At 42.8% G+C, this 16,786-nt stretch overlaps 1 protein-coding gene across 1 annotated transcript in view; it reads left to right on the forward strand.

The window, feature by feature from the left end:
* Positions 1-16,786, forward strand: part of ABCC2 (ATP binding cassette subfamily C member 2) — an 83,201-nt gene that overhangs the window by 8,470 nt on the left and 57,945 nt on the right. Inside the window, 5 exon segments of the mRNA XM_021073710.1 lie at positions 11,420-11,545; positions 14,288-14,422; positions 14,607-14,714; positions 15,130-15,185; positions 15,954-16,188. Coding sequence (XP_020929369.1) covers positions 11,420-11,545; positions 14,288-14,422; positions 14,607-14,714; positions 15,130-15,185; positions 15,954-16,188 — 660 coding nt within the window.

Below are 16,786 nucleotides of genomic sequence, written 5' to 3' on the forward strand. Positions count from 1 at the left end.
GATATGGCATTGCCACTGCTGTTGCTCTAGTTAAAACTGTGGCACAGTTTTGATCTCGGCCCAGGAACATTCACATGGTACTGGCACAGCCAAAAAAAAAAAAAAAAAAGTTTATTGTGGTATAATTGACTCACAATTTTGCATTAGTTTCATGTGTACAGCAAAGTGAATCAGTTATATATAGCTATTCTTTTTTCTCATATAGGTTATTATAGAATGTTGAGTAGATTTCCCCGCAACTTTGAACTGTGTAATACAATATTGTTGACTATAATTACAATTTTGTACATGACAAACTTGCAGTTACAAGATAAATAAGTTCTGGAGATCAAATGAGATTTTTTTCAGTTTATAGTCTTCTAAAAAATTGTTATAGGGAGTTCCCATCATGGCACAGTGGAAAGGAATCCGACTAGGAACCATGAGGTTGTGGGTTCGGTCCTTGGCCTTGTTCAGTGGGTTAAGGATCCAGAGTTGCTGTGAGCTGTGGTGTAGGCCAGTGTCTACAGCTCTGATTCGACCCTTAGCCTGGGAACCTCCATATACTTCAGGTGTGGCCCTAAAAAGGACAAAAGACAAAAAATTGTTATAAATGACATAAATTATATATTAGTTTTAGGTATACCACATAATAATTCAAAATGGTCACCACAAGGCATTCCTGTTGTGGCTCAGTGGCTTAAGAACCTGACTAATATCCACGAGGATATGAGTTCAAACTTTGGCCTCCCTCAGTGGGTTAAGGATCCTGCATTTCGGCAAGCTGCAGCGTAGGTTGCAGATGCAGCTTGTATCAGATGTTGGTGTGGCTGTGCTGTAGGCCGGCAGCTGCAGCTCTGATTTGACCTGTAGCCCAGAAACTTCCACGTGCTGCAAGTGCAGCCATAAAAAGAAAAAAAAAAAAAGTCACCACAATAAGTCTAGTTAAGGAATTCTTGCAGTGGTGCAAAAGGATTGGCAGCCTCTTGGAAGCGCTGGGAACACAGGTTTGATCCCCGGCATGGCATAGTGGGTTAAGGATCTGGTGCGGCCGCAGCTGTGGGTTGAATCTCATCCCTGGCCAGGGAACTCCATATGCTGCAGGTCAGCCAAAAAAGAAAAAAAAAAAAAGTCTAGTTAATATCGATCCCAGTACACGGTTACAGAAAATTTTTTATTTGTGACGAGAGCATTCAATATTTGCTTTCTTAGCAATTTTCAAACATACAATACAGTATATTGTTAACTATAGTCACTGTGCATTATTTCCTCATCTTGATGCCCCTTTGTGTAAGAGAGGAGAATTAGTGCTCTCAATTTCTTGGAGAACAGCCTCAAATCAAATTTTCAGAAAGACCAATAGTAAACAAAATCTCTAGATCCTTGCTTTCTGGAAATGTTGATGGGATCTGGAATGCTAGGCTCAAAAAAAATTTTAACTCTGAAGATATTGCTGTGTTGTTCCCCCAAATCCTGCACTACCAAATTAGAATTCTTCTCATTCTTTGTTATCCTCTCTAGAAAGTTTTATCCTCTTTATTCTTAATATCCTAAAATGTCATGAGAGCTTGTTTACCTGAGTCTTCTTTCATTCAATTGGTTTCCTTTAATTTTCTTCTAATTTTGAAATTCCATATGTCTGGAATTTTTTATTTTTTGTATGTAAAAGCAATTTTTATTTTTTAAAGTTTCCAGAACTTCTTATAGGTAGATAGTAGACTCTCTAAACTGATCTTCCTTTTCAGCTTCTCTCTTCAGAATTTTTCTGTCCCCTGTGTTCTTAGAGGTTTTCCTAATTTTTTCTTTTAGTCATCCTAGAGAGCCTTTGTTGTAGCAATGATGGGTTTGATTTCTAAGAATTCTCTGTAATTTCTGAATATACCTTTTTCTAGTCAGCAGCATATCAGATGTAATGTCTTCTCAAATCTCTTAGGACATTAATTTTAAAATAAGTGAAGAGAAGAGAATTTTAAATTAATTGTTTCATCCCAGAATCTTTTTTTTTTTTTTTAAATCTTTTTAGGGCCATGCCCATGGCATATGGGGGTTCACAGGCCAGGGGTCTAATCAGAGCTACAGATGCTGGCCTGCACCAGCACAGCCTCAGCAACATGAGATCGGAGCCGCATCTGTGACCTACACCACAGCTCATGGCAACACGGGATCCTTAACCCACTGAGTGAGGCCAGGGATCAAACCCGCAACCTGGTTCCTAGTCAGATTTGTTAACCACTGAGCCACAACGGGAACTCCTCAATTTCTTTTTTCTTTCTTTCTTTTTTTTCTTTGGCTACACCTGTGGCAATGTGGAAGTTCCCGGGCCAGGGATTGAACTCGCTCCACAGTGGCCACCCAAGCCACAGCGGTGTTGTGGGTTTGATTTAAACACTCACTCCCCATTCCCTCCTCTCCCCTATCTCCTGGCAACCGCAAATCTCCTCACTGCTGGTCTCTCTACATGCCTAGTCTTGCATATTTCCTATATAAATGCAGTCTTACAATATTCTTTTGTGTCTGGCTTCCTTCACTTAGCATTACATTTTCAAGATTCATCCATGTTGTAGCATGTGTCAATATCCCATTCCTTTTTATGGCTGTAGAATATACCGGTGTGCCAATAGACCACATTTTGCTCATTCATTCATCCATTGATGGACATCTGAGTTGTTGCCATTTGTCTATTTGAAAAATGCTGTTAGGAACATTCGTGTACAAGTTTTTGGGGAGATATAGGTTTTCAGTTTTCTTGAGTATGTTTGTATTTAGCAGTAGAATTTCTGAGTCATATGGTAAATCCATGTCTCATTTCAATGAACTGACTGTTCTTCAAAGTGCCTGCACCCTTTTATATTCCTGCCAGCAGTGTATGTGGGTTCTAACACTCAACCTTACCAGTATTTGTTGTTATCCATCTTTTCAATTATAGCTATCTTAGTAGACGTGAAGTGGTAGCTCATTACAGTTTTTTTTATTGTTATTATTACAGTTTGGGTTTGCATTTCCCAAGAGACTAATGATGTTGAGCATCTTTTCATATGCTTTTTGGCCATTTGTATAGCATCTTTGGAATTTTTTTTTTTTTTTTTGTCTTTTTGCCTTTTCTAGGGCTGCTCCCATGGCATATGGAGGTTCCCAGGCTAGGGGGTCTAATCGGAGCTACAGCTGCCGGCCTACGCCAGAGCCACAGCAATGCGGGATCCGAGCCACGTCTGTGACCTACACCACAGCTCACGGCAATGCCGGATCGTTAACCCACCGAGCAAGGCCAGGGATTGAACCCGCAACCTCATGGTTCCTAGTCGGATTCGTTAACTACTGCGCCACAACAGGAACTCCAGAAAATTTTTTTCTTGAATAAACCCTTAATCCCCCCCCCTTTTTTTTTTTTTTTTAGTGGAATTACAGTTTAAAAACAATTTTTTTTGTTATAATTGATTTCCTTTACCCCTTTTTAAATTGGGTTATTTGTTATCTTTTTACTGTTGGGTTGTAAAGAGTTCTTTATATATCCTGGATCTATGTATCCCTTTGATCAATGAGGAAAACCTTTTCCAGGAGTCTCAACAAGTCCCTACAAGCTGTCCCTCATTTCTCTTTCACCAGAATTGTGTCGCATGCCCATGGATAATGTAGTCACAGGTCAGAGGAATGGGCCATCATGATTGGTTTTAATTAACTTCATAGGGTTGTAGATGGGTGCAGCTTCCACCTCCAATGAGCTCATTTGAGTAGGGTATTTTATAAAAGGGAGGGGGGTTCTGTTAGGAAGAAGAGAATGGTTTTGAGTAGGCAATGCTACCAGTCAGGGTCCTAACAGGAGACAGGGGGCTGAGGCAAAATAGGATAATGAGAAGAGGTTGTATTTACAAAGACCTGGGGCTTAGCAGTGAACTGTTACCATTCCAGGCTCTTAGGGACATGTATGGAGAGTGAATCAGGGGGTGGGGGTGGGGGTGCAGGCAGAGGACACAAGCACAGCAAACAGTACTGTCTATTTCAGGCTCCTCTTCCCTGCTATCTTGTCTTGTGTGTGTTTTGGACTGTGGTTTTCTCTGCTCTCCGATCCCCTCCCCCCCCCAACCTGGCCATGCCCATGGCATGCAGGAGCTCCTGGGAAGGGATGGAATCCAAGCCACAGTCTTGATCTAAGCCTTTGCAGTGACAATGCCAGATCCTTAACCACTAGGCCATCAGGGAGTTCCTCTCTGCTCTTTTACCTGACACTATTGACATGTTTGCTTTTTGTCTTTTAAAACTTACCTGATTTACTGAGCTCACCCTTTTCCACTCATAGTCTCGGTGCTATTATGGATTTACTTCTAGGATCCTTCTTTTTTTTTTTTTTTTTTTTTTGGTCTTTTTGCCTTTTCTGGGGCTGCTTCCCGTGGCATATGGAGGTTCTCAGGCTAGGGGTCCAATCACAGCTGTAGCCACCGGCCTACGCCAGAGCCATAGCAACTCGGGATCCAAGCCGCGTCTGCGACCTACACCACAGCTCACGGCAAGGGCAAGGATCGAACCTGCAACCTCATGGTTCCTAATTGGATTTGTTAACTACTGTGCCACGATGGGAAATTCTTCTTGGATCCTTCTTTAACATCATTTCAGTTGGGTAAGGAAGGATGGGAACCAAACAAGTGCACTAAGCCTGGCATCCTGGACCAAAACGCCTGTCTTTTTCTATGTATATTTTTAAAAGATAATTGAGTTCATTGAATGCAATTTTGTAGATTTACTTTTTTCACTTAAGATGATATAAAATCATTTCCCAGTGTTATCAAACATTCTTAAACATAATTTTGAAGACTGCAAAATAGCTCATCATGAGTATACCATAACTTTTTAAAATTAGAGTATAGTTGATTTACAGTGTTGTGTCAATGTCTGCTGTACAGTGTAGTGACCCAGCCATACATAAACCATAACTTATTTTAATAAACTCTGGAGACACTGATGCCTCTCAACTGTAAAAAGGAAATAATAAATGGAAACTTCAATTAAGTAGAGATGGGAGACCAGAAGAGGGAGCTGTGTGTGGTCTGTGATGATAGCAGCGCCCAACAGGGAGAAGAAAGACTCTTCTTTCCTGGCAAAGACTCAGCCAAAGAAAAGCCATGATCTTTCTAGTTCTCCCAAGGTCCTTTCCTCTGCTGGAGAGGACTTGAGGGTGGCTCTCTGGTTTCAGACCTGAAAATGTAATCCTCTGCCGAATAAATCCATTTTGATGGAGAAATACTTGGCAGTCTCTTTGCTTCAGATCAACACAATAAACCCCTCCACCACTGTTTTGGGTTATTTTATTTTTTTGTCTTTTTGTCTTTTCTAGGGCCATACCTGCGGCATATGGAGGTTCCCAGGCTACGGGTCGAATTGGAGCTGTAGCCACCGGCCTACACCACAGCCACAGCAAGGAGGGATCTGAGCCGTGTCTGCAACCTACACCACAGCTCATGGCAACGCCGGATCCTTACCCCACTGAGCAAGACCAGGAATCAAACCCACAACCTCATGGTTCCTAGTCGGATTCGTTAACCACTGAGCCATGATGGGAACTCCTGTTTTGGGTTATTTTAGGTTTTATAAATTCTTCACTATTAAAAATGAGACTCCCATTAACATTTCGCACATAAACACTTGCCTGCAATTCAGATAATTTCCTCAGAATAGGAAAATTGTTTCCTCAGAATTATTTCCTAGAAGTGGATTTACTCTATCAAAATAGATAAGCAGAAGTTCCTGTTGTGGCGAAGCAGAAATGAATCCTGCTGTAGTGTAGGTTGCAGATGAGGCTTGGATCTGGCATGGCTGTGGCTGTGGCTGTGGCTGGCAGCAACAGCTCCGATGAGACCCCAGCCCGGGAATCTCCATATGCCACAGGTGCGGCCCTCAAAAAACAAAAAGAAAAAAAAAAAAAAAAAAAAGATGAGCAGCTTAAGGCTTTTGAAACATAATGGAAAATTTTTATAATTTAGGTTTTTACCAACTCAGTGTCACCAAAAAGTATGTTTAAGTCCATTTCTCTGTACCCTTACCAGCACTAACATATTTTCCTTAATTTTTATGCAAAATGTCATCCTATCGTTTTACTCTGCATTCTATAAATACTAACACAACTGATTTTTAAAAGTTTAAGAATATTTCTTCATTTGTGAATTGTCTGTTTACACAACTTGCTCATTTTTTTAAATGAGAGTGTATTTACCTTTTACCTTTGGAATAGCTAATTTACAGAGGGTTACAAAATTCAGAAGATACAAAAGGATATACCATACTCTCATCACTCATTCCAGTCTGAGCTGGCAGCCCCTGATACCAGTTCCTTATATACTCGGCCAGAAATAACCTGTGCTTGTACAGACATATATATACTTTTCCACACAAATGTTAGTGTTTTATATACCCTGTTCTGTGTCTTGGAGATCCTTCTCTTTTAGAACATAGAGATCTGATTCTTTCGTTTTAATGACCACTTGAGATGCTGTTATTTGGATATATTACAATTTATGTGTCCTGTAAGATAGAAATTGAGGTGGTTTCTAACCTTCTGCCATTATTAGCCATGCTGCAATAAGCAGCTCTATACCTATGTGTGTATCTATAAGATAAATTCCTAGAAAAAAAATTACTGTGTTGACCGTATGTGGACTCAAAATTTTTATTGAGTGCAAATTGTTCTCTATGCAGGTTTTTCTTAGTCTTAACAATTTATTACTCTCAAAGTTGCTATTTGCTAGAGTTCCCCCTGTGATCGGCTGCGTCTTGGGAGCACTGGGACACATGGATTTGATCCCTGGCCTGGCTTAATGGGTTAAGGATCTGGCATTGCTGCAGCTGTGGCTTAGGTTGCAGCTACAGCTGGGATCTGATCCCTGGCCCGGGGAACTCCATGTGCTTCAGAGGGGCCAAAAAAGAAAAAACAAAAGCAGAAACTTTTCATTTTGCTAATTTTGTTAAGTGAAAAAAAAATGGTATGTCGTTATAATTTGAAATTGTACTCTGGGAGTTCTCTGGTGGCCTAGTGGGTTAAGGCTCCTGAGTTTTTTCATTGCTGTGGTGCAGGTTCGATCCTTGGCCCAGGAGCTTCCGCATACTGTGGGTGTGGCAAAAAAGTAAAAAAGGTGAGGAAAGGGAAAAAAAAAACAAAAAAAAAAACGAGTTGCTGTCGTGGCACAGTGGAAATGAACCTGACTAGGAACCATGAGGTTGCCGGTTCAATTCTTGGCCTCCCTCAGTGGGTTAAGGATCCGATGTTGCCGTGAGCTGTGGTGTAGGGCGCAGATGAGGCTCAGATCCTACATTGCTGTGGCTGTGGCGTAGGTCAGCAGCTGTAGCTCCGATTGGACTCCTAGCCTGGGAACCTCCATATGCCACTGGTGCGGCCTTGAAAAGAAATTGCACTCTCTTATTAGGTTAAGTTTCTTTTCACATGTTTAATAGCTATTTGTGTTTCTATTTCTTTTTCTTTAAGGCCGAACCCGAGGCATATGGAAGTTCCCAGACTAGGGATCCAATCGGAGCTTCAGCTACTGGCCTATACCACAGCCTCAGCAACTCAGGATCTGAGCCCCATCTGTAACCTATACCACAGCTCATGGCAATATCGGATCCTTAACCCACTGAGCAGGGTCAGGGATCGAACCTGTGTCCTCATGGATGCTAGTCAGATTCATTACCCCAGAACCACAACAGGAACTCCTATGTTTCTTTTTCTTTAAATTATCAATTTATAGTCTTTTCTCATTTTTTTTGCCATGGGTTGTTTGTTGCTGTTTTTAATTGCTTTGTACAGAAATTTTGATGGCATAAATTGGTCTTTTTTGATATGGATTGCTCAGTGTACTACTAATTAATTTGTATGAGCTTAATATATTTAAGCCTGTGGCAAGGTCCCCTCCTTTTCCTTGGCCTGCAGAGTGGTCTGCTGGTTTTGTTTTGTTTTGTTTTGTTTTGTTTTGTTTTTGTCTTTTTGCTATTTCTTTGGGCCGCTCCCGTGGCATATGGAGGTTCCCAGGCTAGGGGTCTAATCAGAGCTGTAGCCACTGGCCTACGCCAGAGCCACAGCAACGTAGGATCCGAGCTGTGTCTGCAACCTACACCACAGCTCACAGCAATGCCGGATCGTTAACCCACTGAGCAAGGGCAGGGATCAAACCTGCAGCGTCATGGTTCCTAGTCGGATTCGTTAACCACTGCGCCACGACGGGAACTCCATGGTCTGCTGGTTTGTCCTTTTTTCACTAGTCATCCTCGTGGGTGGATGCTTTAGCTCCAGCTTGCTCTATTTTATCTCCTAATTTACCTAAAGGCAAACATAACTTACCACTTAAAAATCTACAATTTTCCCCCCAAATCCTTAACAGTATCATATGAAGAAAGTGCAATGTACTTGAGAAAAATGCACTCCCCTTATTAACGTGTCCTTGACTCTACACCTTCATGAATAATAAGACTTGGCCTATTAGTTAGAGGTTTGTTCATCTCCCTCCTGGGCTGGTTTTCAAAAAGGGCCCAATATCTCTGCCTGAGCCATCTGGGTGAATGAGGCTTCTGAGAGTGAGTAGGCATAGATGGATGGGAGTAGGAAGGGTGAAGGTAGGAGAGTTGGTACTAAACACTATTCATGGAGTTCCCATCATGGCTCAGGGGTTAACGAATCCGACTAGGAACCATGAGGTTGCGGGTTCGGTCTCTGGCCTTGCTCAGTGGGGTAAGGATCCGGCGTTGCCATGGGCTGTGGTGTAGGTCACAGACATGGCTCGGATCCCTCGTTGCTGTGGCTGTGGCGTAGGCCGGTGGCTACCGCTCCGATTAGACCCTTAGCCTGGGAACCTCCATATGCCACAGGAGCTCTCCTAGAGATGGCAAAAAGCCAAAAAAAAAAAAAAAAATCCAAAAAAACAAAAACAAAACACTCTTCATTTTGAGAGATGAGTTTCTACTGGACCTCCTTGGCGGAGATAATTTTCCCTCCCAATGGGTGAGGGGTAGTCCTCTTAGAATAACGTAACATGTATCATGCATTATGAGCTCCTAGGACAAATATTGACAGGCTTGGAGTCCTTTTAGGGTTACATAGTTGCAATCATTAACTTCAAAGTTTATGTGGGGAAACAGCTGGGAGTAATTATTGAAGAAAGGGAATAGTGCCCAATCCCTCCTCTTGGGATGGAGGAGTTCTCCGTTTTAAATCTATTTTATTAGTTATCTATTGCTTCATAACAAGTTAGACCAAAACTCAGCAGCTTAAAAGTAAACACGTTTTATCTCAGTTTCTATGGTTCAGAGATTTGAGTGCAGGTTATCTGAGTTCAGACTGTCATGAAGTTGCAGTGAATATACAGGCTGGGACAAAGGTCATCCAAAGGTTTGACTGTGGCTAGGGGATCTGCCTCTAATTGAATCAGTCATATGGCTTTTGGCAGGAAGTCTCAATTCCTTACCAAGTGGACCTCTCCACAGAGCTACTTGAGTGTCCTCAGGATGGAGCTGGTAGTTTGCCCTGCAGTGAGTGACCTGAGAGAGAGGAGGAGGAAGCCACATGGTTTTCGATGACCTAGTCTTGGAAATCACATAGTGTCACTTCTGCCATATCCATTCATTATGAGCGAGTCAGAGTTCCATCCATGCACAAGGGAAGGGGAAGTAAGCTCTATTTTTTTTTTTTTTTGAATGGAGGAGTATGTAAGGGTTTCTGGACTTTTTTTTTTTTTTTTTGTCTTTAGAGCCACACCCACCATACATGGAAGTTCCTAGGCAAGGGGTCAAATCAGAGTTACAACTGCCTGCCTACACCACAGCCACAGCAATGCCAGATACAAGCTGTGTCTGTGACCTACACCACGGCTCACAGCAGAGTTGGATCCTTAATCCACTGAGCAAGGCCAGGGATTGAACTGGCATCCTCATGGATACTAGTTGGTTGGACATATTTTAAAACCATCACACTCAACATTCCTTAGCAACACTTAATCATAGCGCACTTTGAACTTTATTCCTTTGCTTGAACTATATGTATCCATTGATTCCACGAATATTTATTGAATGTGTTACCTGAATCACTGCCTACTTTTTTAAACTGAAGGATCGTTGATGTACAATATTATGTGTTAGAGATATATAATACAGTGATTCACAATTTTAAAGATTATGTTCTATAGTTATTATAAAATATTGGCTATATTCCCTTTTTTGTACAATATATTCTTGTAGCTTGCCTAATAATTTGTACCTCTTAACCCCCTATCTCTGTATTGCCCCCTGCCCCTGTCCCCGCCCCTATAACCACTAGTTCTCTGTACCTGTGAGTCGTTGCTTTTTTATTTTTTTAATTTTTAAAATTTTTTCCTTTTTAGGGCTGTACCCATGGCATATAGAGTTTCCCAGCCTAGGGGTCAAATCAGAGCTACAGCTTCTGGCCTACATGACAGCCAGAGCAACACCAGATCCGAGCCACATCTGCAACCTACACCACAGCTCATGGCAATGCTGGATCCTTAACCCACTGAGCAAGTCTAGGGATCAAACTTTCGTCCTCATGGATACTAGTCAGATTTGTTTCTGCTGAGCCACAATGGAAACTCCATGCTTCTTTCCAATAACAAAAAAGAATGTAATATAAATATAATCCTGCTGTATAGCACTGGAAACTATATCTAATCACTTATGATGGGACATGATAGAGGATAATATGAGAAAAAGAATGTATACACGTATGTGTGACTGGGTCACTTTGTTGTACAGTAGAAAATTGACAGAACACTGTACACCAACTATAATGGAAAAATAAAAATTTAAAGAGGAAAAAATAAAATGCACATAATAGTTTGAAAAAAGTAAACTACATGTTAAAAAAATAACTAAATTCACTAGTTTGCATTTTTTAGATTCTATGTATAAGTGATATCATACAGTATTTGTCTCTCTTTTTTTTTTTTTTTTTTTCTTTTTAGGGCTGTGGCATATGGAGGTTCCTAGGCTAGGGGTCGAATTGGAGCTACAGCTGCTGGCCTATACCACAGCCACAGCAACGCGGGATCCAAGCCGAGTCTTCAACCTCCACCTCAGCTCACAGCAATGCTGGATCCTTAACCCACTGAGCAAGGCCAGGGATCGAACCCGCAACCTCATGGCTCCTAGTCGGATTTGTTAACCACTGTGCCACGACGGGAACTCCAGTGTTTGTCTTTATTTGACTTATTTTACTAAGCAAGTGCCCTCCAAGTCTACCAATGTTACTGCAAATGGCAAAGTTTCATTCTTTTTACAGCTGAGTAATATCAATTGTATATATACACCACACCTCATTAACCATTCCCCTGTTGATGGACACCTAGGTTGCTTCCATATCTTGCACTGCCTACCATTTTTATTCTCCATTACTGGGAACCACTCTGTTCTAAAGAATGACATCCTCCTAACAGTGGTCTTTTTGTCTTCTCAGGTGCTTGTTGGATTTCTTTTTATTCTGGCAGCCATAGAGCTGGTCCTTGCATTCACAGAAGACACCGGACAAGCCACAGTTCCTGCTGTTAGATATACAAATCCAATCCTCTACCTGGCCACATGGGTAAAGCCTGTCATCACTTCTAACCTGTTTATCTTCCCTCTACTCACAGTCATCCAGCTGAAATTCATTCTTGTGTAATGAAATTAAGTCCAATTTCATCTACTTTTTATTTTTTTGTCTTTTTAGGGCTGCACCCAAGGCAAATGGAGCTTCCCAGGCTAGGGGTTGAATCGGAGCTATAGCTGCTGGCCTACACCACAGCCACAGCAACGTGAGATCTGAGCTGCATCTGTGACCTACACATAGCTCATGGCAATGCCAGATCTTTTACCACTGAGCATGTCCAGAGATGGAACCCGCATCCTCATGGATACTAGTTGGGTTCATTAACCACTGAGCCACAACAGGAGCTCCAAGGTCTGTTCCTTTTGCCCTCAATCTTGCCATCTAAGGATCACAGATAAATCCAAGTTCCTTTCTTCCTTCCTTTTTCTTCCTTCCTTCCTTCCTTTTTTCTTTCTTTCTTTTCTTTTTTTTTTTTTTCTTTCTTTCCTTCCTTCCTTCCTTCCTTCCTTCCTTCCTTCCTTCCTTTTTTTTTGCTGTCCCCTGGCATATGGGATTCCTGGGCCAGGGATCAGATCTGAGTCGCAGTGATGGCCCATGCTGCACCTGTGGCCAAGCTGGATACCCCAACCCACTGTGCTGGGCCTGGGATTGAGAGCCTGCATCCTGGCACTGCAGAGATGCTGCTACCATTGTGCCAGAAATGGAACTCCTGGAGTTTATTGATGTAAAAGAATTTTCTAAATGCTGTAAACGTTATTTTTAAATTGATTGGTGACTCTGATCAATGGATCAGTGAGTCCACAATTGTTTGTATAAATTCGATGATAGAAACTAATGTCTCTCCTAGATTTTTTGGGGGGAGGGAGAGCTGTACAGTGTTTATTTTTTTATTTTTGTCTTTTCTGGGGCTGCACCCGTGGCACATGAAGGTTCCAAGGCTAGGGGTCTAATCGGAGCTGTAGCCTCCGGCCTACGCCAGAGCCACAGCAATGCCAGATCCAAGCCTCCTCTGCGACCTAGACGACAGATTGCCAGATCCTTAACCCACTGAGCGAGGCCAGGGATTGAACCCACAACCTCATGGTTCCCAGTCGGATTCGTTAACCACTATGTCACGACAGGTAACTCCTGTACAGTGTTTAAAAAGCAGTGTGTGGTGTAGGCCAGCAGTTGTAGCTCTGATTTGGCCCCTAGCCTGGAAACCTGCACATGCCAAGGGTGTGGCCCTAAAACACACACACACACACACACACACACACACACACACACACAAAAACCAATTGATTTAGTTACCATCATTTTAAAAGAGGAAGATGCAACATAATTCTGTGGATTTCTAAACTTTCTTGAAAAAATAAGAATGCCTGGCAACCGTAGGCCTACATTCCCAAGGACAAAGGTCAGCTAGGACTGAGTAGCAGTTGCTTCCGTCAGACTAGGCATGTGCTCAATACCATTCTCCATCCCCGCTTCACTCGGGAACATGGTCTGCCTGGTCCCCGTGGGGACTTTGTTACTATTGTTATAAAACAAAGAAAAGGGAGGTCCCCATGTGGCTCAGCGGAAACGAATCTGACTGGCATCCATGAGGATGCAGGTTCGTTCCCTGGCCTCACTCAGTGGGTTGAGGATCCAGCTTGAACTGGATGTAGGTCACAGACATGTCTCGGATCTGGCGTGGCTGTGGCTGTGGTGTAGGCCAGCGGCTACAGCTCTCATGTGACCCCTTGCCTGGGAACATCCAAACAAAAAACAAACAGAAAAAAAGGTCTAGGTAGCATTGTGCTGGAGCCAGCTCACAGAACTGGGTGCCTATCGTCCCAACCTTGGTTTGGTGACATATTGGAGACTGAACTACCAAAATAGGAGTGTTTATACCATGGAAATTCACAAATGCCACAAATATAGCTTTGTTTTCAGAATGCTGGTTTACCAGCACAGCCCCGGGGCTGGGAAAACAATATTTAATTGATATAACTAAGTGAGGTTTATGCAAAATAAAGTTCTTATTTTTGTTAACTGCTGAGTCTATTATTATTAGAAAGCATAATGTTACAGACAACTTGCACCTTCCCAGTAAAATCTGCCTCCCCCACCTGATGACTGTAGTGCCTGAAATTATTTCCTTGGGGCTTGGAAAGATTTTTCTGGCTCCTCAAAGTTACTCCTTGTTTTTTTTTTTTTTTTTCTTTGTTTTGTTTTTTTGCTTTTTAAGGCTGCACCCGTGGCATATGGAGGTTCCCAGGCTAGGGATCAAATCAGAGCTACAGCTGCCAGCCTACACCACAGCCCCAGCAACGTGGGATCCAAGCTTAGTGCTACCTACACCACAGCTCACAGCAACAATGAATCCTTAACCCACTGAGCAAGGCCAGGGATTGAACCCTCAATTTCATGGTTCCTAGTCGGTTTTGTTTCCACTGCACCATGAGGGGAACTCCCCAAAGTTACTCCATTTAGATGCAGGTGGTGACCCTCTGCCTTCTCAGCTAACTCTCCATCCAAGTGTGGTGAGTAGAGAATGGGGTAGGGAAGAGGGTTCCAGAGGAAGCACTGAGGCTCTGAAAGGGAAAGTTGGATGATATCTGGGGGGACGTATACTGTTTGGCACCAGATTAGTTACAACGATCTCCTCCTTCAGCCCCTGTTTCTCCTCTTGTTCTCTGCCATCCTTCTTGCCTCTTGTCCTTGGTTATTGACAGTAGTTTTCAAAGCATGATGTGAATTTCTCTCTAGATCCTGGTTTTGCTGATCCAGCACAGCAGGCGATGGTGTGTACAGAAGGACTCTTGGTACCTGTCACTATTCTGGATCCTCTCGATACTCTGCAGCACTTTCCAGTTTCAGACTCTGATCCGGATGCTCTTAAAGGTAAGGAAGAAAGGTACAGCTGGGCAGCTTCTAAGCTGAAGCAATGACATAAGGCGAGTTGAGTTCCAGGGTAGGATTGTATTTAGCGGATTCGATAATGCATATTAATCACAAGCATTGATATGTAAGGGCTGTTTTAGACTTGATTGGATAAGAGGCTCATTTCGCTTTTTTCCCCCCACAGGGTGACAATTCTCATCTGGGCTACTCCTGCGTGTTCTTCATCTGCTATGCACTCCAGATCCTGGTTCTGATCCTTGCTGCATTTTCAGAAAAAAGCAACTCATCAAAAGTGAGACTCTAAATATGTCCACCTCATATATTATTGAATTGGATGTATCTTGACAAATGTAACTCTGAGATGTCTAAGTCTCATGAAGGTCCCAAAAGCTCAGAATACAGTCATATAGACCATTTTGTGACATAAGGAAATAGGCAGTGATTATGATACAGAAACACTGACTTTTTCATTGATCCACCAAGCTTCAGCATAGACAATTAATTCATACATCTATGCCAAGACGTCTGATTATCATTCTACTGGTGACCTTGAGGTGGCCAAACAAGCGTGTTGACCAGCCCACTTTCGTATCCTATCTAGTTTCTGGCACAATACCATATTGAGAAAAATCAGTTTCTGATTTTGGAGTCCCATAGAATTCCCATTTCAAATTGATTTACTTTCTGATTTTTTTTGTATCTTTCAGAATCCTTCATCCACAGCTTCATTTCTGAGTAGCATCACCTTTAGCTGGTATGACAGGTAGGAAATGCCTGGAGTGTGGCTTCTCTGTATTCCTGTCACCTCACTTTTCTAAAAGTGATGGAAATCTGAATTTTAAAAGTGCCTCCTGTGGTATCCATTTCTCCTCTGCTTAGAGTCAGAGAATGTTAAAACATACAGATCCATCTACTGCAGTCCCTTCACTGAGCAGATGTAGAAGCTGAGGAGAAGACAGGGGGGAGTTTTTACTCATATTGTCCCTTGGTGACAAAGTCACATCCCTTTTACAACTGTGGTTGGTTGATGATTGTTGATATTAGAAGAAAAGGCTAAATTCAGTTAGAGGCTAGTAAAAATGAAACCGTAATTTACTTTCCATCCCTATTCTCAAATTGGTTGAGGAGCCCTAATCTAGAGAGACAGTCTAGAGGCGGCCTCCAGGTCTGCTTAGTTCCTTAAGGGCGTTGTGGAGGCTCCTCAAGGAGATGCCAGGGGAGCAGAGAGGCAGCCAGTGTTTTAGGAGGAAGGAGCAGGACCAGGGGGAGGTGATGCTTGTTTGGCTCTTAATTCGATAGGACCCCTTCTCCATCTCTTGTTGTTTGCTCCCACCTTTCATCACCTCCACCTGTTCCCGTCTCTGCTCTCCCCTGCTCCTCTTTCAAGGTCAAAGGGCTAAGAGAGAGGATAGTGGGGCAAGAGAAAAGTACCATTCCTCCCATAACTGGATGATTTTGAGAGATGATTTTTGGAGGTGGCCTCTGGCCCCACCTGTAAGGCCTCTCAGCCTGTGGGGCATTCTTGTTCCAGCGTGGTTCTGAAAGGCTACAAGGAACCTCTGACGCTCGAGGATGTGTGGGATGTTGCTGAGGAGAGTAAAACAAAGAGGCTGGTCAGCAGGTTTGAAGCTCACATGGCAGGAGAGCTGCAGAAAGCCAAGCGGGCCTTCCAGAAACGGCAGCAGAAGAAGTCTCAGCAGAAGTCTGGAGCCAAGCCGCAGGTCTTGGACAAGAACCAGAGTCAAAGCCAAGATGTCCTTGTCCTGGTAACCTTGCTATGAGTGTTCGTTCAAATGCGCTCTATGTCTTCGACAAGGAGACATCAGTGTCGTGGTGATTCTGTCCTTACATTTTGACAGCACTTTATACTTGGCAGTGCATTTTATCTTATTAATAGTATTTGCAATACTAATAATCTGAAATATATATATATGATCATGTCCATGCCTTCCCTCTCAAGGTGCCCCACAAGCCCGCACTCAGAATCTGTTCTTTGTTTTTTGTTTTTTGTTTGTCAGTTTTGTCTTTTTGCCTTTTCTTGAGCCACTCCCACGGTATATAGAAGTTCCCAGGCTAGGGGGTCTAATCGGAGCTGTAGCCAGCAGCCTACACCAGAGCCACAGCAACATGGAATCTGAGCTGCGTCTGCGACCCACACCACAGCTCATGGCAACGCCAGATCCTTACCCCACTGAGCAAGGCCAGGGATCGAACCCGCAACCTCACAGTTCCTAGTCGGATTCATTAACCACTGCGCCACAACGGGAACTCCCTGTTCATTGTTTTTACATGGTGTTCTCACCAGCTTTGTTGCCAGTTTGCCTCATTCAAAATAGATCACAAGTATCAGCTCAGAGGCGGGGA

Source organism: Sus scrofa, chromosome 14 (assembly GCF_000003025.6).
Source record: "Sus scrofa isolate TJ Tabasco breed Duroc chromosome 14, Sscrofa11.1, whole genome shotgun sequence".
In the NCBI taxonomy this organism is placed as follows: domain Eukaryota; kingdom Metazoa; phylum Chordata; class Mammalia; order Artiodactyla; family Suidae; genus Sus; species Sus scrofa.